Source organism: Nerophis lumbriciformis, linkage group LG03 (genome assembly GCF_033978685.3).
Source record: "Nerophis lumbriciformis linkage group LG03, RoL_Nlum_v2.1, whole genome shotgun sequence".
Lineage (NCBI taxonomy): Eukaryota > Metazoa > Chordata > Actinopteri > Syngnathiformes > Syngnathidae > Nerophis > Nerophis lumbriciformis.
The window spans coordinates 53,312,911-53,340,280 of NC_084550.2; the positions used below are offsets into that span (position 1 = coordinate 53,312,911).

The 27,370-nt window shown below is 41.0% G+C and overlaps 2 protein-coding genes across 3 annotated transcripts; one reads left to right on the plus strand and one right to left on the minus strand.

Annotated features, from left to right (window-relative positions):
* Window positions 1–2,918: 2,918 nt before the first annotated feature.
* Window positions 2,919–20,289, minus strand: mon1bb (MON1 secretory trafficking family member Bb). The gene is made up of 6 exons (XM_061939326.2): window positions 20,151–20,289; window positions 16,265–16,359; window positions 15,622–16,191; window positions 11,869–12,661; window positions 9,401–9,548; window positions 2,919–4,897 (listed from the first exon to the last, which is right to left on the minus strand). Exons 2-6 carry the CDS (start codon window positions 16,341–16,343, stop codon window positions 4,667–4,669), a joined length of 1,821 nt encoding a protein of 606 aa, XP_061795310.1. The 5' UTR covers window positions 16,344–16,359; window positions 20,151–20,289; the 3' UTR covers window positions 2,919–4,666.
* A 4,721-nt stretch (window positions 20,290–25,010) lies between these two features.
* tcta (T cell leukemia translocation altered) lies at window positions 25,011–25,765 on the plus strand. Of its 2 annotated transcripts, none has more exons than XM_061939372.2 (3): window positions 25,011–25,384; window positions 25,470–25,521; window positions 25,578–25,765. In XM_061939372.2, exons 1-3 carry the CDS (start codon window positions 25,174–25,176, stop codon window positions 25,726–25,728), a joined length of 414 nt encoding a protein of 137 aa, XP_061795356.2. In that variant the 5' UTR covers window positions 25,011–25,173; the 3' UTR covers window positions 25,729–25,765. The 2 variants fall into 2 exon arrangements, with proteins under 2 accessions (XP_061795356.2, XP_061795364.1); XM_061939380.2 differs by having other exon boundaries at window positions 25,014–25,384; window positions 25,597–25,765.
* The last annotated feature ends 1,605 nt before the right edge of the window (window positions 25,766–27,370 follow it).

Below are 27,370 nucleotides of genomic sequence, written 5' to 3' on the forward strand. Positions count from 1 at the left end.
GCCATGGCTAAAGACAGAATTAGAGTACTATCACAAACCCTAATGGGCGATGTCAACACAGCATTGCCAAGTATGAGGTAATTAAGTTGGTCAACTTTGACATTCAACTTATACCCGGAGATGGCGAGAAAGACACGAAAAGACGTGTGTGTGCGCCCATCTTATTTTTTATTTCTTTTTTTTCCCTGCGTGAAGATTATTACTATTCATCTAAACAGGAAGATATGAACATCCCATTGAGAGCAGACATTGTCCAGTAAATGATTGTTTTATTATGTCCGTAGTTTGCATGTGTTGTTTAGCACGGTTTCTTAAACTAGTAGCTCATCCTCCATATATTCAGACTCAAAAATATAAGGTACTGGATCATCATTTGTCCCAAAGTAATAGTTGTGTTGTTGAAGGGAAAAGCCAAAGTTGTGATGCATCTGTGAAATTAATACTCCACTAATCAATGGATAAATCATATTGGCAGATTAGTCCGTGCTTTGTTTTGTTTGTCTGCCGCTTCTAAAGAGGGTTCACTCTGCATCGGTCTTAGCACCTTTTAGGCGCTTTTGATCTTTGAGTGAACCCTATTGTCAGTCATCCACTCTCTTCGGCTCTGCGGGAGGAGGCGTGGCCGTTAGCATACTCACACACACACACAAGCTTCGCCTTGTACCGTAAACGACCCCATAGGTCAATGCTAATCATGAATAGGCAGCTTGGAGGTCAGTAACAGCCAAATACCGACAGAGGGTGAGGCCCATCCTCAAGAATAGCAAAAATAAGATCCAGGCCATTAACACCTGTACCCCACCTGTAATCAGATAAACTGCTGGCATAGTACCGTGACCACTGACATCAATACAAGATAGCTGCTTACGGTGCATGTAGGGTTCCACCCCAATTCCAGCATCCTGAGGCTATACACACTATTCAGGAGGAATCAATAGGCCTCCAGGAACACAGGAAGAAGATGCCCCAGAGAGATGACCTGATAAGTGAATGCCTCAGGCTACAGAAGCCCAGTAAGGAGGAGGAGCCTCATGGAAAGACAAGACCCTGCATGGCATGTACCACCTACAATTTGAAGAAAAGTCTGGACTAAAAGATGGCACAGAGGCACAAATCGTGGCAGCACAAGAACAGGCTTTAAACACAAAATCAATAGAAGCTGTGTCCTATCACCACAGACAAGAAGCCCTAGAGACAGTGCAGGATGTAGGATGCTGGCAGGCATGGCATACAACAAAGTAGCAGGCATAGTGTACTGGAACATATGGACCAAATACGGACTGGAGGTCCCAGCTAAGTAAAGACGACAGGCACCACCCAAAAGTAGTTGAGAATAACCAGGCCGTGATCCCGTGGGACTGTCTGATCCATACTGACGAACTGGTGATGGCTAACCAGCCTGACATAGTGGTGGTGGTGGTAAATCAACATCAGAAAACAACAGCGATGATTGCTGTAGCGCAGAACCCTCAAGCTGCCAGGCCCAGCTTGAAAGATACACACTATATTGTCAAAAGTATTTGGCCACCTGCCTTGACTCACATATGAACTTGAAGTGCCATCCCATTCCTAACCCATAGGGTTCAATATGATGTCGGTCCACCTTTTGCAGCTATTACAGCTTCAACTCTTCTGGGAAGGCTGTCCACAAGGTTGCGGAGTGTGTTTATAGGAATTTTCGACCATTCTTCCAAAAGTGCATTGGTGAGGTCACACACTGATGTTGGTCGAGAAGGCCTGGCTCTCAGTCTCCGTTCTAATTCATCCCAAAGGTGTTCTATCGGGTTCAGGTCAGGACTCTGTGCAGGCCAGTCAAGTTCATCCACACCAGACTCGTCATCCATGTCTTTATGGACCTTGCTTTGTGCACTGGTGCACAGTCATGTTGGAAGAGGAAAGGGCCCGCTCCAAACTTTTCCCACAAGGTTGGGAGCGTGGAATTGTCCAAAATGTTTTGGTATCCTAGAGCATTCAAAGTTCCTTTCCCTGGAACTAAGTGGCCAAGCACAACTCCGGAAAAACAACCCCACACCATAATTCCTCCTCCACCAAATTTCACCCTCAGCACAATGCAGTCCGAAATGTAGCGTTCTCCTGGCAACCTCCAAACCCAGACTTGTCCATCAGCTTGCCAGATGGAAAAGCGTGATTCATCACTCCAGAGAATACGTCTCCACTGCTTTAGAGTCCAGTGGCGACGTGCTTTACACCACTACATCCGACGCTTTGCATTGGACTTGGTGATGTATGGCTTAGATGCAGCTACACGGCCATGGAAACCCATTCCATGAAGCTCTCTGCGTACTGTACGTGGGCTAATTGGAAGGTCATATAAAGTTTGGAGCTCTGTAGAAACTGACCGTGCAGAAAGTCGGCGACCTCTTTGCAGTATGCGCTTCAGCATCCGCTGACCCCTCTGTCAGTTTACGTGGTCTACCACTTGGTAGCTGAGTTGCTGTTGTTCCCAAAATCTTCCATTTTCTTATAGTAAGGCAGACAGTTGACTTTGGAATATTTAGGAGCGACGAAATTTCATGACTGGATTTGTTGCACAGGTGGCATCCTATGACAGTTCCACGCTGGAAATCACTGAGCTCCTGAGAGCGGCCCATTCTTTCACAAATGTTTGTAGAAACAGTATCCATGCCTAAGTGCTTGATTTTATACACCTGTGGCCGGGCCAAGTGATTAGGACACCTGATTCTGATCATTTTGATGGGTGGCCACTTAAGTATCCCCCAAGTAGAAAGCTCTGTCAGACCATGAAAACTCAAGTTGTAGGTTGACGCTAATCAAAGATCATCTGTATGACATGAACACACTGGTGTTTTAAAGACTTTGTGCAAAAAGAAGATTAGGAGTCCTTAACAATAGTAGCAAATGGAAAAAAAAAAGGTCATAACATTATACCTGTTGTACAAGAATAAGTGCATTCACGGAACAGTATTTGTGCATTTATTTCTTAATACTATTAGACATTTAATACTCTTTTAAGACTTTAAAGTGACAACCACAGACAGAATGAGCCTGCTGTCTTTCTTACAAAACCGGACTTAGAAAAGGATCCTGAATTCTCTACAGAAAGAAACAAACTATCGGTACAGTACAACGTTTTAAGACAGGGATTCAGTTGGCTTCCATACTTACCTACATTTAGTCATTTTGAGTGCATTCATACAACAACTACAGCAAATCTCAGGGCATTCAAATCGATCTCAACTGGACTGTTTGGTTTGTCTTAGAAGACCTTTCGCCTCTCATCCAAGTAGGCATCAGTCCAGTTGCGATCGATTGAATGCCCTGAGATTACAATGACCTGGATGAATGACAATATCCATAGACAAATACTTTCAGTACACAGTTGCTGCAGCCGTGGATCCTAACCGCCTTCAGTCAATGCCATTTTGGCTACGTAGCGAAAGGAGAAGGACCAACTCCAGTGTTTGCAATTCACCATTAAAAGGAGAGAATAACAATTTACGCATTTCTGGTAAGTGCACAACGTTAGTCATTTATTTAGGTCAGCATTACACTGTCAAAATTGCCGTCCTCTAAAACTAAGTATGCAGTGAGTGTACATACTTGTGCTTCATATACTGTATATTGAAGTGTAAGTAGGAAAGTGTGCCAATTGTAACACAGCCATGACGCCTTAATTCTGGAATTTTCTAAATTGTACACTTCCATACTTATTTCAATATGTAAGGTATACTGCATACTCTTGAGGGTGCCAATGTTGACAGTCTTCTGTTTCTTCGGTTCTTTTTAATGGTAAATTGAAATAACTCACATCAGCCCCCTTCCTTTTCCGCTACATGGCCAAAGTAACGTTGACTGGGGGCGGTTAGGTTAGTCTCCATCACTGCACACTCACTTTTGCCATACTACTCAGTATGAACGCAGGTATGCACTCAAAACGCTAAGAGCAAACATGGAAGTGGGCCGATTGATACACCGGCTGTGTTCCAAATCGCACACTTCAATATGTATCCTATGTAAAATGTGTACGTAGTTCCTGAGGGCGCCAATGTTGACAGTGTAGTGCTGTCCCGGATACATTACAGTGTTTGCGCACTTACCAGAAATGTTGTCGATATTTATCCCCTTTTTAATTGTGAATTTCAACCACTGGAGTTAGTCCCTCCACTTCCGCTACATAGTCAAGCGTGGTTAGTTCTATCGAGTTGAGTGCAACACCTTTATTCTGACGCCGCAGCTACAGTATGCACTCAAAATATTCAGTCCAAGTATGGAAGTGCGTGAATGGAAACAGCCTTGTGGAATGAGAACACTTAAAAATGGCGGCAGACAGTTGGGTTGTAACGGGAAAAGGTTTCCTATGTTTTTTTTACCTGTTGTTGCATTTATGGCTAAAAAAATACATTTGATGAATTATTACGACTGTTGCTGCTTTCGGCCTGCTCTTTTTCTCACCACATTAGGTTTGCATAATCGTGGTAAAGAAGTCTCACCTGATACATTCATAGTCCATGAGATGTCGAACAATAAAACCACGTAAAAACACTTAAATAGTTCTGTCATCACTTTCTAACAGCTCAAATTAAAACTCTCCTACCTCTGCTCGCTTTGCGTGGAAAGCGCTTCCTTTTCAATTAAATAGTGTGGGTAAAGGTAGTGTTTGATTCCCGCTGATCTCCCGACAGTCTCATAGGAGAGACAGGAAGCCGTTATTATCTGTAGAGTCCTGCTGGTCCGACTTGGCCGCCCGCGAGCTTTTGCTGGGATTGGGCGTGGTCGAATACTTGGGCGGGTACCTGATGAAGAGGCGGTCCTCCTCCTTCTTGATCCACCTGAGGAGCTTGGTGATGACCGTGATAGCGCAGGCCTTGGTCACTAGGGGACTGAAGCAGGTGTACAGCTCGAATTTGCTTGTCACCTGCAGGGCAGAAATGGGCAAGTGCATTTAAAGTACCCACACAGCTTTAAACCCCCCCGTGATGGATCATTGTCGTTTCCGTGGCAACCATCCGTCATCTACTTTAGTTGCCTGTAATGGCAGTCACCTCTTTAGTTAGTCACAGCACCAGTCAAAAGTTTGGGGACAGGTTTACGTCATTTACAGCTCCAAACTTTTGACTAGAGCTGTATGTTTTGGTTGTTTTCAAAGGAAGGTATGTTTGTTCTGCAAGTAAAGTTCACGATCACCTCACCAAACAAGTGGACAGACTGCTTGAGAAATGGGTCTGGGTTCACTTGCAAGTAAAAGGCTCCTAATTTTGCTGCTGACGTATTCGATTATATATTGCGTTATATTGTGCGTAAATTCAGTTGTGTTAGTTTGTCGAAACTATTATTAATCTACTTGCTAATTTACTGTTAATATCTAGTTACTTTTTGTTGTAACATGGCTCTATCTACACTACTGTTCAAATGTGATGAACATGGGAGACTTTACTGTTTGGATACTTTACATTTTGGGTGATACTACAAAATTTGGGTATCGATATAATACCAAGTAGCTACAGGGTCAGTATTGGTCATATTGTACCAATGCTGATACCGATATATACAATTTTCAAGCTCATTGAATGATTCCATTTTTGATCACAATTATAATCAGGCAAAAACACAGGATGTCAGTGTAACAATATCAATTAGGTATTTAAACTATTTCCTACAATTGTCTCTGATTTCAATAATGTGTTTTTGCCCTGAAAGTCCTTCTGTGTTCAGGGATTTATTTTCAAAATTTGTAAAAAACAAAAACAAAAAATTTGGTGATGATAAAAAATATCAATCTAATCAATGTAGTATTGATACTATACTATATTTGGTATCGTTACTATCGATATTTGTATTTCTATACCCAGCTTTGTTTGCATTTAATAGTTCTAACTTAGCGGTGGTTATAACATTATTATAGCATAATCATAGCATTATTATCAAATCAAATCAACTTTATTTACAAAGCACATTTAAGTTTTACCACAGGGGTAGCCAAAGTGCTGTACAATAGGCAGGTTAAAAGATAACACAAAAAAAACGAGCAAACACAACAAACAGAGCACGATAAAAAAAACAATAATAATAATAACAATGTATAAATAACAGTATGTTAAGTTTTTGCTTGCAAACACAATAAAATTTGATTTTTTTTTTATATTTAGTGATAGCCTATTAACAAGAATATATTATAGCTCGTTCTCGTCATTCAGTGATATACGATACTACCATTTTTTTAATTTTAATTTATTTATTCGCACAATGTAAACAGTACTAAAGGTAACATTGTGAAAATACATAGAGACAAGAAATGAGTACCGGTAATGAGAAATACGTAATAAGAAGTAAGTGCAGGTGAGAAAAGAAACCCAAAAAGTGCTTAGGCAAGGTTCTTATCTAAAGCAAACAAACAAAATGAAACATAGTTTATAAAAAATAAGACAACAACAAGTAGTCTACCTTGTGTGGATTTAGTCGAGGTGTGTGTGTGTGTGTGTGTGTGTGTGTGTGTGTGTGTGTGTGTGTGTGTGTGTGTGTGTGTGAGGAAGTACAAGGTAGGAACAAATGGAGAATGTTGATTCATCAGGCTTGCCCTTAATCTATGTTTGAAGTTACTGAGTGAAGATGAGGAGTTTGCAATACATAGGTGACTATTCCAGAGTAAAAACACCCCTGTGTTTAATGGAAAACTGGCTAAGAGTGATACGGCCAAAGATAGGACGGAGATTATCAGTTTGTCTGGTATTATGATCGTGACCTTGCGAATTGGTCTTAAAATAATATTTGAAAAGGTGTAGGAAGTGTATTAGGGAGGTGAGTACATTTATAGATAAAAGAAAAGGACTGAACTGTGTTGATATCATAAATAGATGGTGCATTTAGTTTCCTAAACAGAGGAGCAGATGGAGCCAAATAGTTAGAGGAGGTAGCTATTCTTACAAATGTATTTTGCATAATGAATAATGTGTGTAAATTTGATGGATATGTACTAGCCTAGACAATATTGCAATAGATAAGATATGGATAAATTAAACCTTCCGCCCGATTGTAGCTGGGATAGGCTCCAGCGCCCCCCCGCGACCCCGAAGGGAATAAGCGGTAGCAAATGGATGGATGGATAAACTGTAATAAAGAGTTAAGAGGCATGCCTGATGAACCAAACCCCTGATTCTTCTGATGATACCAAGCGATCTTGACACCTCGTTGGTTACTGAACCTATGTGTTCTGTCCATGACAATTTTTCATCGACAAGGATACCTAGAAATTTGGTACATGAAACTTGACTAATTTCGATTACTCCAATAGAAATCTTAGCACTCTGTTCACAGCATACTTGCCAACCCTCCGGATTTTCCGGGAGACTCCCGAAATTCAGCGATTCTCCCGAAAACCTCCCGGGACAAATTTTCTCCCGAAACGTGTCGACAGCCTGTTTTCACGTCCGCTTTCCCACAATATAAACAGCCTGCCTGCCCAATCACGTTATAACTGTAGAATGATCGAGGGCGAGTTCTTAGTTTCTTATGTGGGTTTATTGTTAGGCAGTTTCATTAACGTCCTCCCAGCGCGGCAACAACACACAACAACAGCAGTCACGTTTTCGTCTACCGTAAACAGCAATGTTGTGACACTCTTAAACAAGGCAATACTGCCATCTACTGTACATGCATATGCGACATTAACATCTAGGGCTTTTAGAGAGTGCAGTGCACAACTGCGCACACAACAAGGAGACGAAGCAGAATGCATCATCAGAGAGGGTGTTCAGCATGGTTAGAAAAATAGTGACAGAGAATAGAACAAGGATGGACAATTCAACCCTTAACTCAACAATGAGTGAATGAGTGTTATGTGTGTGTATTATTTATATATATATATATATATATATATATATATATATAGCTAGAATTCACTGTAAGTCAAGTATTTCATATATATATATATATATGATTGGTGAATTCTAGCTGTAAATATACTCCTCCCCTCTTAACCACGCCCCCCACCCCCCCCCACCTCCTGAAATCGGAGGTCTCAAGGTTGGCAAGTATGGTTCACAGTATGTTTAGTTTTTGCTTGCAAACACAATAAAATTTGATTTTTTTTATATTTCGTGATAGCCTATTAACAAGAAACCTTTCAGATAGCACGGCTCACCAAGAAGGTGAGGATTGCTGATTTAGAAGCAGCTTTGCACTGTGGATGGACATTAGCTGCTAGCTCCCTAGCCAGGGCGGTACATTGCGTTGAGGACACGATTTGCTTGCCGCTGCCAAGTATGCAAAACACAGCTAGAATGTGTTATCAACATGCATTATCATGATATATTGATATCATTAAAATCTCTATCCTCAGCCAAATGTGTATAATTTATATTGTCTACATCGCACAACTTTATGTGAAATATATATACAGTAAATGATGAATGAAATGGATTCATCAACATTTACCATCATCTTGTTGGCAAAGACGATGGTGAGTGTAGAGGGAGAAGATGAGGAGAGTACCACTCAGACGGCACCTTTGTACTTAGCTACAAGTTATTTTGTTTAACTCAATAGTGTTTCTCACCTTCTTTGTTAAAGTGCTCACACATTTTGCAGTCCTGATTTAAAGAAAGCTAATAAATGTATCCATTTCATTTGTCATTCCTATGTATTTTGCATCGTTTTCTTCATATAAAATGGTTATTATTCTGTACAGTATATGTATGTGTGTGTCAATATTTTTGGGTGTCTGGAAGAAATTAATTGGAGTTACATTATTTGTTCGGAAAAAAAGTTGTATTATTCGATGTTTTTTTTCTGACCTTTACAGTACCGGTAATAATTTTTAACACACTTTCTCATGTTCTTCAATGAGACGACATGTCTAAAGTAGTGCTGCAACAACTAATCGATTATAAAAATAGTTGGCGATTAATTTAGTCATCGATTCGTTGGATCTATGCTATGCGCATGCGCAGAGGCTACTTTTTTATTTTTATAAACCTTTATTTATAAACTGCAACATTTACAAACAGCTGAGAAACAATAATCAAAATAAGTATGGTGCCAGTATGCTGTTTTTTTTATCAATAAAATACTGGAAAGGATAGAAATGTAGTTTGTCTCTTTTATCCGATTATTAATCGATTAATCGAAGTAATAATCGACAGATTAATCGAGTAGCCTGCACTCCACGGAGCACTCACTGTTACTGAAGTTACAGTACAGTGTTTTGTGTTTTCATAGTGGTTAACTTCTTCACACCTATATGATGATTAAAATTTGTTTTTTTTTACACTTGTTGAACAATTGGACATTTTAAAATGTTTTTAAAACACTGCTTGCACACTTAAGAAAATGTTTTTACGACAGCTACAACTTGACCCGAGAGCAGATGAATTATTTTGCCCTTACATCCGCGGGAAATTGTGCCTGTTTCACAGATACGTACCCATGCTAGCAGAGTTTCCCTCTCGGCTACGTGGTAGATGAGCTTGAGGGGTCTCGAGGTGCTGTGGATGCGGCTGTGCATGTAACGATAAAGGTCCAGCAGTCTCATTTTCTCCTCCTCGCTGCTGTATGGGGCCTCCATCTCTGGGCTGACGACGTCAACAAAACATTCATTGTGAGAAGAAATGTAAATAAGCAGTGATTCCCAACCACTGTGTTGCATTGTTCCAGGTGTGCCAATGGGAATTGTCACTTAATTTGGGAGAAGATGATTATTGATTTACTAAAAATTGTGTATGCCAGTTATGTACAGTGACAGGCAGAACAATGGCATGTTCTTCCACTAGATGGCAGAAGGTAGATAATTAACCTGTGTATCCACCTGTTGCCATTCATACAGGAGAATAAGTCAGGGCACTCTTGTTGGTGTTTTACATTAGAGATCTACCCATATGTTTTTTTCAAGGCCGATACCAATAATTAGTAGTCAAGGAGACCGACAATCGATATTTGGAGTTCATATTCATTTGCAGTAAAAGTTATTTAAACATGAATAGTATACGTCAGTAAACAGCTTGACAAGGCTTTAATCATTTTTAGGAAAAGTCGGACCAGTAGCGACATGTTTTACGCGGCGCCAATGTTGTGGTTAATTTAGCACCAAAACACAGCAGGGGATTTCACAAACACTTTTATTACGTGTGTCTAAGAGGAGTATCTCCTGGGAAATTTGGTAAAAATATAGAATTTCTGTGCATCACAATAACTCTCCATCTACTCAATTTTATAGCAGTTTATGGATTTAACACATTGTAAGGTTTCCTCATTAGGAACCCTGAAATACTGTGCACATTTAAATTAAAACAATTCTGGGCTCTTTCACGTAGCTCATAGTTGAGACATTTTTCAAGCTGGCTGACATAATTTCTTCTTTTATGTTACAGAAAGTATGAGAATGTGTGAGCTGCTCCCTGCGCTTCTTTACAAGATATTTACACAACGTTTAGATTTTTGTCACAGATATCTTTTCTGTCATCTTCATGTCCATCTATCTATATCGCGTTATTTGATTGAATCACGGAACATGAAACTCTGCGCTCTCCTTTAATGAGATAGATAGAGGCTTGTCAAGCGACTCCATCTCTGCAGTAGCGAAAACAAACAAACGTCAAAAATGTTTGGTTTTGACAGGCAAGCCGAGGAGAAATACTGTAGGCGACCAGCACTGCAGGTGGGAGAGAAAGGGGGTGAGGTCGTGTGAGCTGTGCAGTGATAGCAGCTGAGCACACCGGAGAAGAATTCTGACAATAACTCAAATAAATGCCCTGGCAGATATGAAAACATATTTGGGGAGAATTATTGACAATTGGAGTCATTTTTCTTCTTAAGTGAATTTTTTTGTAAATATATATATATGTACCGTATATATATATATATATATATATATATATATATATATATATATATATATATATATATATATATATATATATATATATATAAACACACACACACACACACACACACACACACACACACACACACACACACACACACACACACACACACACACACACACACACACACACACACACACACACACACACACACACACACACACACACACACAGTAGATTGTCACTGAAGGCATCAAAACTATGAATGAACACATGTGTAGTTATGTACTTAACAAAAAAAGGTGAAATAACTGAAAACATGTTTTATATTCTAGTTTCTTCAAAATAGCCACCCTTTGCTCTGATTACTGCTTTGCACACTCTTGGCATTCTCTCGATAAGCTTCAAGCACACCTGTGAAGTGAAAACCATTTCAGGTGACTACCTCTTGAAGCTCATCGAGAGAATGCCAAGAGTGTGCAAAACAGTAATTGGAGCAAAGGGTGGCTATTTTGAAGAAACTAGAATACAAAACATGTTTTCAGTTATTTCACCTTTTTTTGTTAAGTACATAACTCCACATGTGTTCATTCATAGTTTTGATGCCTTCAGTGACAAGTAAATAGTCATGAAAATAAAGAAAACGCATTGAATGAGAAGGTGTGTCCTGTACTGTGTGTGTGTGTATGTGTATGTGTATATATATATATATATATATATATATTATATATATATATATATACACATATATGTATACATATATATATACACACACACATACATACATACATATATATATATATATTTTTTTTTTTTTGAATACTAAATACTCGTATCATATGTGTATATATTGTATCTGCTGATGAAATTTGGTTTAAAATGTTAAAAAATAAAAATATAAAAATGCAGATACCGATATATGTCAAAATGCCAAATATCGACGCTAGAAGCCGGTCTCTCTCTATTTTACATGAGATGTTTCTAATGTAAAACATCTGACTTGGCTCATTAAAAGTTTGGGAAAGACTGCTATAAAACCTTAACATAAGACTTTATGGACAAGAAGACAAACCTGGTGAACTGTGTGAGCTGGCGGTGGTTGTCGGGAACGTCGAAGGGCTTGTACATGAAATGCCTGAGGTCAGAGACGCCCACCTGGCTAACGCTGTACGACTGCGCCTTGGCGATGAGGCTGAGCGAGTTCTGAGCCACCATGGCCTCCTCGATCTTCCTCTTGCACTCAGCCACAGCGTAGAAGGCCTCCTTGTCCGTGGAGAGCAGCAGCAAGCACACAGTGCACTCGGGGGGGTCCAGGTAGGAGATGTACGCGTAGAAATAACAGTCAGGGTTGAAGAGCGGCAGGCAGATGGGAGTCCAGATCTCGCCGGCCTGGAAGGCGGACGAGGCACCGATGAGGTTGAGCAGCAGATGGACGTCGGCAGGCTCCAAGCGGGCATCCTCGATGACGGTCTTCTCTTGCACGATGGTGAGCAGCTGGTTCTTGGCGATGAGAATGGAGAAGACCAGGTTGGGGGTGATGGCCTTCTGCAGGATCTGACTGAGCGAATCCCTGAGAGAGGAGGCAAGGGGCAGGCAGTGCACGGCTGCCAAGAGGAAGCTGGGGTCCGAGTCCACCAAGTTGAGGAGGCCATCCAGGATCTTCTCTGAGCCCGCAAGCAACCGCCGCAGGTCGTAGTTCTTCTTGTGCTCGAAGATGCGCGAGATGCTGGCCTGCGTGAGCATGCTGATGATCTGGTAGTAGACGTAGAGTAGCTCGCCGCGCAGCTGCTGCTCTGACTGGCGGCTGCTGGAGACGCAAACCAGCACCAGAGGGCCTTTCTGGAGGAACACCACGGTGTTCTCCTCTGAGGAAGACACCACCAAGGACAAACATGAACAACAGCATCAAATATGATGCTCGGTTTTGATTGACACAAAAACTGAGTGCACCGTCACATTTTAGCAAGCCTCATTATTACAGTATCTTATGTCAAAGGACAATACAATAAAAAAATAAACGTGGATATTAGGGGTGTAACGGTACGTGTATTTGTATTGAACCGTTTCGGTACGGGATTTTCGGTTCGGTTCGAAGGTGTACCGAACGAGTACACGTGCGAGTAGCAAACGGGCTAGGACAACATGCCAGAGCTGGAAGACCCTCCTGCATCGTTAAGATCTCCCGTTTGGGAACACTTTGGATGCGCGATACAACAATGGAGGACGGAGGTTTCACCTTTCACTCTACCCGGCAGTGGGTCTCCCCAGCTCCGGACTCCAGGGTAAATTACGAGTCCGGCGATTAGTTGCAAATCGTGGCTTTATTGAGGTCTTGCACACAGCCAATCCAACAAAACACTAGCCACTCCCCGCACTCACGCTACCACTCACTCACCTCGCTCGCCCACACACTCACCTCACATGCTGTCACATATTAAAGGGCCAAACACACACACACACGCTACTCTCATGACACATGCTAACCCATTTGAAACATCACCACCGCATTCAAGCAGCCTCTCCTCAGGCAGGGCTAAAGCAATAAATGTTTTTATAGCAGCAGATTTAAGTCCATATTGCATTAAAAACTAGATTTTGACCCACTTTTATGGTGGAAGAACAATAAGCCCATATATCCTCTTACTGCCAAGTTAGCCAGGCTGGGGGGGGGAGAAAAGTTAATCTGAGGCCAGTGACGTGCAGTCACTAGAGGCAGGTGAGGCGGGGCCTCACCTGCCATCATGGTAAGAAAAAAAATGTAAAAAGAAGAAAAAAAATTTAAATTGTTATATGTATCCAGTGATTATACTATAAAGTTATTTTCCATTTAACTTCACCAGTTTTAGATTATTTTTATTCAAAATCGCTGAATTTTCACATTTTCCGTTCAAATACTGAGAAGAGACGGTGCGGTGAACAGCAGCCAGTTGAGGCACGTCACTTAGTGCCGCAACATGGATTGCGCAATGACTCGGCTAACTGCTGGCCTGCTGTGCAGTGAGACTGTATTGCTATATGAACTATATTATACATTTCCATAGTTTAGTTAGCTGAGGTATATAATGTACAGTGTATTTTGTCAACAACTGTATGTGTGAAAAGTATTTATTGTGCTGAGCAATCATAAAACGGCTGCAAAAGACGCACTGGCTGAGGCTGGCGTCCTGCACCCCCGCCGTAGAATTGTTATATCAACTAAAGCCCACACTTAAACTTTCCACGTGCAAGATTGAATCTATTTTAAAAAATTATTTCATAAGAAGCCAAAAAGTGCAAAAACAATAATGTTGGTGTTGGAGGAGTTGTGAATGACTGCAGGGCCACAACATTAAGTACACCTGCAGACGGCAGGTGTATCGAATTCACAACTCCTCCAACACGAACATTATTGTTTTTGCACTTTTTGGCTTCTTATTAAATAACTTTTGTAACCTATTTTCATGGGCTTTCCTCTTTGTGATGTTAAGTTCATGTTATGCGCTGTTATACAGTATATGCCTTGAGCTCTTATTTTGAAGGCGCTAAGAGCGGAAGTGATGTCACGTTGCGGAGGTTTTTGAAAGAAGGTAAATAAAGTGGTCCTCGTGTAAACTGGAGCCTCCGTGTTTGTTATTTTGTAGTTTCATACAGTATAGGCGACATTTATAAACCCTCGGTTACACTTTTTTAAATAGATTCAATCTTGCACGTGGAAAGTTTAAGTGAGGGCTTTAGTTGCGGCGCATGGACTTAATTTCTAAGTAAAGGTAAGACCATAACGTTTTTTTATTAAATGTGCTTTTTTGTGTGCTACAGTTTGTATGTGTAAAGTTAAAGTTAAGTTAAAGTACCAATGATTGTCACACACGCACTAGGTGTAATGAAATTTGTCCTCTGCATTTGACCCATCCCCTTGATCACCCCCTGGGAGGTGAGGGGAGCAGTGGGCAGCAGCGGCGCCGCGCCTGGGAATCATTTTTGGTGATTTAACCCCCAATTCCAACCCTTGATGCTGAGTGCCAAGCAGGGAAGAATGCTGGTATGAGCTTTTAAACATAACCCGTTAACTGCTGCCAATCAAATGGTGAATAAGATACTCTTTAGGCTTCATATGTTTGTAAATCTGACTGTGATGAAGTCAGTGCCTCACCAGCCATCAACCTCACCGCACGTCACTGTCTGAGGCTGAGTTGACTTGAAACTGTTTAATGTTACACTTTTTATATGTAGAAGAAAAGTTTTGTCATTTTATTTAATCTGAGCAACAACTTGAGGCGGTTTAATGTTAATTAACGTGGACCCCGACTTAAACAAGTTGAACAACTTATTGGGGTGTTACCATTTAGTGGTCAATTGTACAGAATATGTACTGTAATGTACAATCTACTAATAAAAGTCTCAATCAATCAATCAATCAAAAAAAGCACTTTATATGTAGAAAGGTTTTGTTAAGAAACCATTTTGAGCCTTATCTTATTTAGTTTTTATTTTATATATGTTGACCACATTAACCCTGGCAATGGACCCTGTGTGTACCGGTATATGTATGTTATGACATTGTTTACAAATTTGGTAAATAAATAACCCAAAAGTTTATATTTTGTTGTTTTCTTACTGTACCGAAAATGAACCGAACCGAGACCTCTAAACCGAGGTACGTACCGAACCGAAATTTTTGTGTACCGTTACACCCCTAGTGGATATATATACACTCATACCTTAGAGTGGTCAGTAGGATTGGGCAACATGGACAAAAAATCTTGCGATATTATATTGTAGCCTTCTGGGATTACAATACATATCACAATATAATAATAATAGAATAAAGTGTGAGGAGTGTACTCACCTGAATAGACTGAGCGTATGATATTATCTCCACTTTGAACAAAGGACACCAGCGCCATCATGACCCCCATCGTAGACGACAGAGCCTCTTCGCTGCCGTATCGAGAATAGATGGGCTTGCCCGCCTCACTCAGCACAAACACATGCTTCCTGTGCTGCCGCCAGCTGTCGGCCGTCACGTCCTCATCACGGTGGGACACGTAGGCCGGAGACTCCTGAGTGCCCACCTCTATCAATGGAGACGACCGTCCCTTGACGCCCAAACCCTGCTCTTCCAGCTTGGCCTTGGCCAGCATGGTGACGACAAACTCTCCTGAGTCGCTCTGGTCGTTTTGAGCGCCATCGGTGGTTATTCCATCCACTTCCAAAGTGGAGACGTCGCTCTGAGACCCCTCGTTTTCTAAATTTGTCGCCAGATTAGGAAGAGACGAGTCCAGAGCGGGTTCTTCTGCTGGAACATCTGACAAGAGCGAATCTGTGGGCTCCTCTTTTTTCACAGCATTTCTTGCCATGAGGTCAGGAAACATGTGATTCCCCAAAAGTGAAAGTGAGGTCGCTAGCGTGTCGGCCGCTAAAATAAAAAAAAGATTCATGTGATGAGCAAAAAAATATGAAATTATAGCTTTTATTAACATTCATCTTACCTTGTATGTTGACTTCTAAGTGTGGATGACATATCTTAACTCCTTCTTTCTCTCCTTCATGATGATTGTCTCTATCCATGATATCATCCCAGTAACTAAAAGGCAAAATAACAACTTACAAGACAGACTCTTGACAGCTGAGTAGTTATCTGACTGTAAGGCATAGTCACACTAAACATCCCAAGACTCTTAATAAATGAATAGCAGCAATTCTACTAGTGTGGCGTCACATGATGACATGGAAAAGCTGCTGGAGAGGAATTACTACATGGAGCAGGCTGGAATTGCTCTCACTACAGGTATGCACTCTAGATCACTGTTTTTCAACCACTGTGCCGCGGCACACTGGTGTACCGTGAGATATTGTCTGGTCTGCCCTGGGAGATTATGTAATTTCACCTAATTGGGTTAAAAAAATAGTTTTGCAAACCAGTAATTATAATCCGCAAATGTGCCGTTGTTGAGTGCCTGTGCTGTCGAGAGATCGGCAGAGTAACCGTGTAATACTCTTCCATATCAGTAGGTGGCAGCAGTTAGCTAATTGCTTTGTAGATGTCGGGAACGGCGTCAATGGTTTGCAGGTAAAAAGGTTTCTAACGCTTAAACCAAAAATAAACAAAAGGCGAGTACCGCTAAGAAAAGGCATTGAAGCTTAGGGATGGCTAAACAAAACGAAGCTAAAACTGAACTGGCTGCGAAGTAAACAAAAACAGAATGCTGGACGACAGCAAAGACTTACAGCATGTGGAGCAGACGGCGTCCACAAAGTACATCCGTAAATGACATGACAATGAACACCAAAATAGGAGCGCAAGACAAGAACTAAAACACTACACACAGGAAAACACCAAAAAACTCAAAATAAGTCACGGCGTGATGTGACAGGTGGTGACAGTACACCTACTTTGAGACAAGAGCTATAGTGATGCATGCTTGGTTATGGTTATGGTTTTTTTAATGTTTTCTGCTGGTGATGTGCCTCCGGATTTTTTCAATGCAAAAAATGTGCCTTGGCTCAGAAAAGGTTGAAAAACACTGCTCTAGATCAGTGTTTGTCAACCACTGTGCCACGGCACATTAGTGTGCCGTGGGAGATTATGTCCATCCATCCATCCATTTTCTACCGCTTGTCCCTCTCGGGGTCGTGGAGGGTCGCTGGCGCCTATCTCAGCTTCATTCGGGCAGAAGGTGGGGTACACCCTGGACAAGTCTCCACCTCATCGCAAGGCCAACACAGATAGACAGACAACATTCACATCCACACACTAGGGCCAATTTAGTGTTGCCAATCAACCTATCCCCAGGTGCATGTCTTTGGAGGTGGGAGGAAGCCAGAGTACCCGGAGGGAACCCACGCTGTCACGGGGAGAACATGCAAACTCCACACAGAAAGATCCCAAGAGCAGGATCGAACCCAGGACCTTCATATTGTGTTTCACTTAATTGGGTTAAAGATATTTTTTGCAAACCAGTAGTTATAATCCGCAAATGTGCCGTTGTTGAGTGTCTGTGCTGTCTAGAGCTTGGCAGAGTAACCGTGTAATAACTTTCCATATCAGTAGGTGGCAGCAGGTAGCTAATTGCTTTGTAGATGTTTGTGGTGATGGGCAGCACAGTGGTAGAGGGGTTAGTGCATCTGCCTCACAATACAATGGTCATGAGTTCAATACCGGGCTCAGGATCTTTCTGTGTGGAGTTTGCATGCTCTCCCCGTGACTGTGTGGGTTCCTACAGGGTACTCAGGGTTCTTCCCACCTCCAAAGACATGCACCTGGGGATAGGTTGATTGGCAACACTAAATTGGCCCTAGTGTGTGAATGTGAGTGTGAATGTTGTCTGTCTATATGTGTTGGCCTTGTGATGAGGTGACGACTTGACCAGGGTGTACCCCGCCTACCGCCCGAATGCAGCTGAGATAGGCTCCAGCGACCCCCCGCGACCCCAAAAGGGACAAGCGGTAGAAAATGGATGGATGGATGGATGGATGTTTGTGGTGATCACAATATGCAGACCACAACGGGAGGCAGTGTGCAGGTAAAAGAGTATCTTATGCTTAAAGATCATTATTCATAAGTTCGTTACGTCTCGTCTCGTTTACTGTAACGTATTATTTTCGGGTCTCCCTATGTCTAGCATTAAAAGATTACAATTGGTACAAAATGCGGCTGCTAGACTTTTGACAAGAACAAGAAAGTTTGATCATATTACGCCTATACTGGCTCACCTGCACTGGCTTCCTGTGTACTTAAGATGCGACTTTAAGGTTTTACTACTTACGTATAAAATATGACACGGTCTAGCTCCATCCTATCTTGCCGATTGTATTGTACCATATGTCCCGGCAAGAAATCTGCATTCAAAGAACTCCGGCGTATTAGTGATTCCCAGAGCCCAAATAAAGTCTGCGGGCTATAGAGCGTTTTCTATTCGGGCTCCAGTACTATGGAATGCCCTCCCGGTAACAGTTACAGATGCTACCTCAGTAGAAGCATTTAAGTCCCATCTTAAAACTCATTTGTATACTCTAGCCTTTGAATAGCCCCAACTTTTTTTTTTTACACTAGTTGATCTGCCGTTTCTTTTCTTTTCTCCTCTGCTCCCCCCTATCCCTGTGGGGGAGACACACAGGTCCGGTGGCCATGGATGGGGTGCTGGCTGTCCGGGGTCGGGACCCGGGGTGGACCGCTCGCCTGTGTATCGGTTGGGAACATCTCTGCGCTGCTGACCCGTCTCCGCTCGGGATGGTTTCCTGCTGACCCCACTGTGGACTGGACTCTTACTGTTATGCTGGATCCACCATGGACTGTACTCTCACAATATTATGTTAGACCCACTCGACACCCATTGCATTCGGTCTCCCCTAGAGGGGGGGGGGGTTTACCCACATATGCGGTCCTCTCCAAGGTTTCTCATAGTCATTCACATCGACGTCACACTGGGGTGAGTTTTTCCTTGCCCTTATGCGGGCTCTTTACCGAGGATGTCGTTGTGGCTTGTGCAGCCCTTTGAGACACTTGTGATTTAGGGCTATATTACTAAACATTGATTGATTGATTGATTAAACCAAAAAATAAACAAAAGGTGAGTGCCGCTAAGAAAAGGCATTGAAGCTTAGGGAAGGCTATGCAGAACAAAACTAAAACTGAACTGGCTGCAAAGTAAACAAAAACAGAATGCTGGACGGCGTCCACAAAGTACATCCGAACATGACATGACAATCAACAATGTCCCCACAAAGAGGGATAGCAACAACTTATATAGTCTTGATTGCTCAAATCAAAGCAGGTGTGGGGAATAGCGCTCAAAGGAAGACATGAAACTGCTACAGGAAAAGCCACCAAAATAGGAGCGCAAGACAAGAACTAAAACACTACACACAGGAAAACACCAAAAAACTCAAAATAAGTCATGGCGTGATGTGACAGGTGGTGACAGTGCACCTACTTTGAGACAAGAGCTATAGTGATGCATGCTTGGTTAAAGTCATATCCAACACTTGCCAGAACGACTTTTTATTGTCAATATCGGCTGCTGAGTTTAATTTTTCAATGATTTCTGCTGGTGGTGAGCCTCCGCATTTTTTCAATGAATAAAACGTGCCTTGGCTCAGAAAAGGTTGAAAAACATTGCTGTAGATAATACCACCAAAAATACCACGGCGTTTAAAACTGTTAGCCAAGAGGCTAACATGTCCTTAATAATTATCTTATTTCCGACTTTGAACATAAATGACTGTTTATCTTAATTCGGCGCATGTTGACAACACCAGCTAGCATTACATACAGCTAGCAAGCGACACACAGTTCAATTTAATGCTGCGGCTTAAACAGGAGTCTCAAGTGAGCCGCTGCACATTTACAACGACATGATAAAAGGTATAGCTTACGATTGTGTTCAGCTGAAAAGGTTGGGACACCTTAACTGCTACATGGACTCTCGCTGGTGCTGGTCGGACTTGCAAAACGAGCCGTCGGTAATCTAAGAAAACAAACGTTCTTCTTACCGCAGTCGACATCCGGATTCAGTGACGTCACCAGTGGGTTGGCCAATCAGGCTATTCGCTACTGCGAGTGGCCCCTCCCCCAAACAGAAAGCATATATATATATATATATATATATATATATATATATATATATATATATATATATATAATATTATGTTTCACATTTGGGAAATTAAGTAAGTCACCCTTGAACAGTATTTATGTTGTGTACAAAGTGTATTTATAATATGTTGTGAAAAGGAAATGTCATAATTTTTGGAAGCTCATCTTGTATTTGACTTTGTTTATAGGGTTAGGCCAGGCAGGGGCGCCGAAAAGGGGGGGTAAAGGAGACGGATTCTAGGGGCCCATGATGGAGGGGGGCCCAGAGAGGCCCATAATGATCATGAAATTATAATACAGAAAAAATAATGACACTGTGTTGGGGGCCCTGTAAAGATTATTTTCATGGGGCCCAAAATCCCTAGCGGCGCCCCTGAGGCCAGGGGTCGGCAACCCGCGGCTCTAGAGCCGCATGCGGCTCTTTAGCGCCGCCCTAGTGGCTCTCTGGAGCTTTTTCAAAAATGTATGAAAAATGGAAAAAGATGAGGGGAAAAAATATATTTTTTGTTTTAATATGGTTTCTGTAGGAGGACAAAGATGACACAAACCTCCCTAATTGTTATAAAGCACATGTTTATGTTTATATTAAACATGCGTCACTGATTTCGAGTATTTGGCAAGCGCCGTTTTGTCCTACTAATTATGGCGGTCCTTCAACTCACCGTAGTTTGTTTACATGTATAACTTTCTTCGACTTTCTAGGACGTGTTTTATGCCACTTCTTTTTCTGTCTCATTTTGTCCACCAAACTTTTAAGGTTGTGCATGAATGCACAAAGGTGAGTTTTGTTGATGTTATTGACTTGTGTGGAGTGCTAATCAGACATATTTGGTCACTGCAAGACTGCAAGCTAATCGATGCTAACATGCTATTTAGGCTAGCTATATGTACATATTGCATCATTATGCCTCGTTTGTAGGAATATTTGAGGTAATTTAGTTTCTTTTAAGTCCTTAATTCAATTTATATCTCATGACACACTATCTCTATGTAATATGGCTTTTAATTTTTTGCGGCTCCAGACAGATTTGTTTTTGTATTTTTGGTCCAATATGGCTCTTTCAACATTTTGGGTTGCCGACCCCTGGGTTAGGCGCAATAAGTGTTCAACTTCAGCCTAAACCCTTTCGGCCTGCACCATTTTCAATTTATGAATGTACGACTGTTTGTTTATGTAAAACTGTTTGTTTATTTTGTTGACCATTGACCAAAGAAATAATAATAAACTAATAAACATTGTAGCCACCAGAATGTGCTTCTACAATTACAGTCTTATCTTGATTTGCAGGCTATTCTTGTTGTTTTTCAGTCCGGTTTTAAAGCTTTTCATAGCACCGAATCTGCACTTTTAAGGGTTTTTAACGACCTTTTAATATCCACTGATTCTGGCGATCCTGCCATTTTAATTATTTTAGATCTAACTGCTGCATTCGACACAGTGGATCACACAACTCTCATTAGTCGCTTAAATGATAAATAGATGGGTTATACTTGTGTAGCGCTTTTCTACCTTTAAGGCAAGGGTGCCCATTACGTCGATTGCGGAGGGTGCGTCAGTCGATCGCCAGCCAGGCATTTAAAAAATAGACTTAAAAATTAGTGATCACCAATCTTCACCAAGACGTCACTTGATTGACATTCACGGCACCCAAGGGTCTTGTGAGATGACGCTGGCTGCTGTGAGATCATTATTAAGAAAAAATGATCGACAGGAAGGCGAGAAACACTTTTTATTTCAACAGACTCTAGCGCCGTACCTTCTGTCAAAACTCTAAAGACCGACTGCACATTTCATTTCCTATCTTCACAATAAAAGCGCTGCTTCATGCTGCCTGCGCTAACAAAATAAGAGTCTCAGAAAGCTGGGCTGCACAAGCGAGCAAGCTACGGAGTTTGCCGCCAATGTTTTTCTTGTAAAGTGTATGGAAGCCGGACAAATAAGACGCCAAAAATCCACCACTTTCATGTGGTATTGGATAGAAAGGAGAACTTTTTTTCTCCTCCATTCAGAAATGTGGACGTTATCATCACTACTGTCTCGTTCCAATCAATGCAAGTCATCAGAATCAGGTAATACACCAACTTATATTCTTGTCTTCATGAAAGAAAGGAATCTATATGTGTTAAACATGCTTGTATTATCATTAAACACCTTTAACTTGTTAACAAAAACGTCTCTTTCACAAATAAATAAATATAAATGATATATATGAATGAGGTAGATCCCCTCGACTTGGTCAATTGAAAAGTAGCTCGCCTGCAGAAAAAGTGTGGGCACCCCTGCTTTAAGGAACTCAAAGCGCTTTGACACTATTTCCACATTCACCCATTCACACACACATTCACACACTGATGGCGGGAGCTGCCATGCAAGGCGCGAACCGGGACCCATCAGGAGCAAGGGGGAAGTGTCTTGCTCAAAGACACAACGGACGTGACTAGGATGGTAGAAGGTGGGGATTGAACCAGGAACTCTCAGGTTGCTGGCACGGCCACGCTCCCAACCGCGCTTAGTACAATGTGTGGGTTTCAAAAGGCACACCCTTGAAATGGTTCAGGTCATATCTGACAAAAAGAACTTTTAAGATCCAAATTGATGATTTGGCTTCGGCCTATGCTCCCTTGTCCTGTGGTGTCCCTCAGGGTTCAATCCTAGGACCATTCCTGTTTTCAGTGTGCATTCAACACAATTAAAAAAATAATAATATATCATATCATCTTTATGCGGATGATACGCAAATCTATGTCCCTTTTAAAAAAGAAAAGTCGCACAAGTTTAAAATCAGTTTTAAATTGTCTTGAGGACATAAAAGCATGGTCGGCAGTAAACTTTCTAAACTTGAATGAGAACAAGATGGAAAATATTTTATTTGACTCAAAAGTAAAACAGACTGCTCACCCCAGTGACCTGGACCCCATGATGTCTTATTTGAAACCCACAGTCACAAATCTTGGATTTAAGTCTGACAAAGATCTTAAATTGGAGCAGCAGGTAACTCCGTTGTACGATCTAGTTTTTATCATCTAAGACTTTTAGCAATAATTAAATCAGTTTCGTCTTTTAATGACTTTGAGCGGGTAATCCATGCTTTTATTTCATCACGTTTGGACTACTGCAACTCCCTCTACGTTGGAATGAACCAGGTCTTAATCGCTCGAATGCAGTTTGTCCAAAACGCTGCTGCTTGCCTTTTAAGCGGCACTAAAAAACATGAACACATAATTACCCCCATTTTAGTATCCCTTCACTGGCTCCCAGTTCATTTTAGAATTCATTTCAAAATATTGTTTGCTATTAAATCTCTTAATGGATTATAGCGCCACAATATATGTCAGACCTTTTAAAAATGTACAACCCCGCGAGGTCTCTGAGGTCAGCTGATCAGTTTCTTCTTGTCGTCCCAAAAACCTGTTTAAAAATCCAGAGGTGATCGTGCATTTTCTGCTGTGGCTCCAAAACTTTTGAACAATATCCCTCTTGCTATTCAAACGGCTCCCTCTTTAATGAGTTTTAAATCACGTCTTAAAACACATTTTTACTCTTTGGCTTTTAAACCAGCATGAGAGTTAAGAGAAGAACAAGCTAGTCAGATTACTTCCAGACCTCCACCCCAGATCACACCTCACTCCTACCCACTTCTCCAAAGTGGGCTGGCTCAGGGTGGAGGACAGAGTAAAACAACTTGCACTGAGCCTAGTCTATAAAATTCGCTACACCTCCCTGATACCGAAGTACATGTCAAACTACTTCCTTAACGTAAATGACCGCCATAACCACAAACACCAGGGGGAGCTCCACTAACCACGTTAAACCCAGATTCCATCTAACAAAGGTCTTAACTCATTCTCTTTCTATGCCACATCAATAAGGAATGCACTCCCAACAGGTGTAAAAGAAAGGGCATCTCTATCCTCCTTCAAAACCGCACTAAAAGAACACCTCCAGGCAACTTCAACCCTAAACTAACACCCTCCCCCTTCCACATCCTACCTCCCCGGATTGTAAATAATCAAATGTAAATAATCAAATGTAGATACTTATTCTTATGCTTTCTGATCTCTCTCTCTCTCTCTCTCTCTCTCTCTATGTCCACTACTTGCTGTACATATCCTACCAAGTCAGTCCTACACTGTTTCAATGTCCATTTCTCTGATGATGCAATTGTTGATGACTGAAGTGTTGATATCAACCAAACCTAACCCCCCCCCCCCTCCACACCCCACACCCCGAATTGTAAATAATGTAAATAATTGAATGTATATACTCTGATGATTAACTTGTGTGATGTCTGTATTTTGATGATAGTATATATCTGTATCATGGATCAATTTAAGTGGACCTCGACTTAAAAAAGTTGAAAAACTTATTCGGGTGTTACCATTTAGAGGTCAATTGTACGGAATATGTACTGTACTAATAAAAGTGTCAATCAATCAATCAATCAGTTGTGTGATTTTAGTCTATTTTATTTTCTCTGATGTATTTTATGTTTACTCTTTTATAGTTAAATGTTTTATATTACTGACTCTTCTAGTATGTTTGTCTTAACTTCTGTGCAGCACTTTGTGAAACTTCTATTGTTTTTTGAAATGTGCTACGTCAATAAAGTGGATTGGATTGGAAGTGTTACGTAACTTTATATTCCTCAACCCCTACGGCCGTAACTAACGTAAGAAGGTAGAGAAAAATGGCTACCTAGTGTTTGTTGTGCTAGCAAGCGAGGGATGTTTTATCACATTTTGAACATACACAGGGCTTTACCCCCTTTTTTTTCGACAAAAGCTTGACATTTACCGTTTATTATGGAGGAATCTTGGGATTTTGAGTTTCTGTCCCGTATCGCCGACAGCTGCTTGTCATTTATGTCTGAATTCGTCGAGGACTGGCTGGCAAACGACCTGAGAGTGTCCATATTTAAAATCCTTCTCGGCTGGTTGATTTTAAGCCTTGTAGCAATTCACTTCGCCTGGAAGGTGTACGGGAACACAGTGAACGACATGTATTACAGACAGGGTGAGTATTTCCAGAACATTCGATGACAAAACGCGCTGGCTGGCTAATGGTTAGCTTACTTGCTATCTTATTGGTGACGTTCAAGGGAGTGGACAAAACGGAAGTACACCTGACACAACAGCTGGTTTAGGACGATGGTAGGTGTTTTGCACACCACTAAGTGTTTTCAAACAATATAATAATCTTATAACAGTTTTCTGTCATTTTTGCAGGGGTGCTGCCGCGGGAGAACCTTTCAAGACTCACGGAGATTGACCGGAAAGTATTGTGAAACAAAAAAAAATCCCAGGCACCTCGAATGCACCGTAGAAGGTGACATCATTCAAGCTTTACAAATCCAATGACTGGAAAACACTTGTAAATACACAATTTAATTTAAAATCATGTGTCTGTAATCATTTAACGGAAGTGTCCCTTGAGTTTTCGACGTATTAAAATTCCCCTAGTGGTCTGCGTCCATAAGAGTTTAAACTAAAATTGTGGTTTGATGTAAATAAATTATCTTTAAACTTGGAAAATACTAAATTTATGGTATTCAGTAATAAAAGAAAGACAGAAGTTAGTTTATCCATAAACAATGTGAAAATTGAGAAGGTGTCTGAAATCAGATTTCTTGGGGTCATCTTAGATGAAAAGTTGACATGGAAAGCTCATATATTGCATGTGGAAAAATAAGGTATATAAAAGCTTATTTATTTTGAACAAGGTTAAATACATTTTCCCGTATAATACAATGAGAATGTTATGTTGCTCAATTATTCTACCTTACTTCAATTATTGTGCAGAAATATGGGGAAATACATATCACAGCAACATAATGCCTTTATTTCTTTCACAGAAAAGAGCAATTCGTATCATTTTTACAGTAGGATATAGAGACCACACAAATCCACTCTTTATTAGGTCAGGATTATTAAAACTAAAAGACATCGTGATAGAATTGCATACTCTATTAGTGATGTTCAAAGCTAGAAGTTCTTCCGAAGGACTTACAAAAGTTATTTGTGTTCACGTCTGAAGATGAGAACCACAGAAGGCCGTATGACTTTAAACATCCAAGAGTGCGAACAAATTTGAAGAAAATGTGCTTGTCTGTTGCTGGTGTGAAAGCATGGAATTCTCGAGACAAAGACTTAAAAAGTTGCAAGAATCCATCCATCCATTTTCTACCGCTTATTCCCTTTGGGGTCGCGGGGGGCGCTGGAGCCTATCTCAGCTACAATCGGGCGGAAGGCAGCGTACACCCTGGACAAGTCGCTATCTCATCATATCTTTGAATTTAAAAAGAGTTACAAAAAGAGACAACTGGAATTATATCAAACTGATTTTTGATTTTGATTGGACGTGTCATTTTGTAAATGCTTAAACGAAAATTAAAAGTATGTTGGTGTTGGTGGAGGGAACAGTGATAAAGTCATCTAAAATAATTTGTGTTAAAAAGGGGGCAGATAAATATAAGAATAGTATTCTTCCATCTGCTCCTTTCTGATCATGGAATGAAAGTGTCAACTGTATATGGCTTGTATATATGTATGCATTTTCATGAAAGGAATAAAAAGAAATGATGATGATAAGAGTAAATGAGCCCAACAATGTCAAATTTGGACTCAAAAGACCTGGGTTGACCTGTGTTGCACATGACGTCACGTCCTGTTGCTGTCGCCTCGGACTCGAGTGGGCAAACAAGCTATTCCTAGCATTTTTTTAAATTTTTTAATTGAACAACAAACATACATTTATAATACACGTGTACAGTTCTGCTAATGGGTACATTCGCACCCACCTGCACAAATGTACTTCAAAATGTAACAATCAAAATAAATATGACTTTTTGTTTTGTTTACTAGGGCATGCATATATAAAATGCATTAGTTTGACCATTTAAAATCAACGATAATAAAAAGGAGATGCTTGGAAATAGCATAAAAATGCCCCAAAAACTTGGAAAAACGATTCATAGCGTTACTTTTTGGTGTAACCATCATG

What these genes read in the sequence shown, in the direction of transcription:
- mon1bb (XM_061939326.2), bottom strand. Translation starts at nt 16,343, where the DNA reads ATGGATAGAGACAATCATCATGAAGGAGAGAAAGAAGGAGTTAAGATA. An exon ending in CATACGCTCAGTCTATTCAG is followed by an intron (nt 12,662 to 15,621) that starts GTGAGTACACTC and finishes TGTCTTCCTCAG; the next exon opens with AGGAGAACACCGTGGTGTTC. An exon ending in GGGAAACTCTGCTAGCATGG is followed by an intron (nt 4,898 to 9,400) that starts GTACGTATCTGT and finishes TCTGCCCTGCAG; the next exon opens with GTGACAAGCAAATTCGAGCT.
- tcta (XM_061939372.2), top strand. Translation starts at nt 25,174, where the DNA reads ATGGAGGAATCTTGGGATTTTGAGTTTCTGTCCCGTATCGCCGACAGC. An exon ending in CGACATGTATTACAGACAGG is followed by an intron (nt 25,385 to 25,469) that starts GTGAGTATTTCC and finishes GTGACGTTCAAG; the next exon opens with GGAGTGGACAAAACGGAAGT. An exon ending in ACAGCTGGTTTAGGACGATG is followed by an intron (nt 25,522 to 25,577) that starts GTAGGTGTTTTG and finishes ATCTTATAACAG; the next exon opens with TTTTCTGTCATTTTTGCAGG.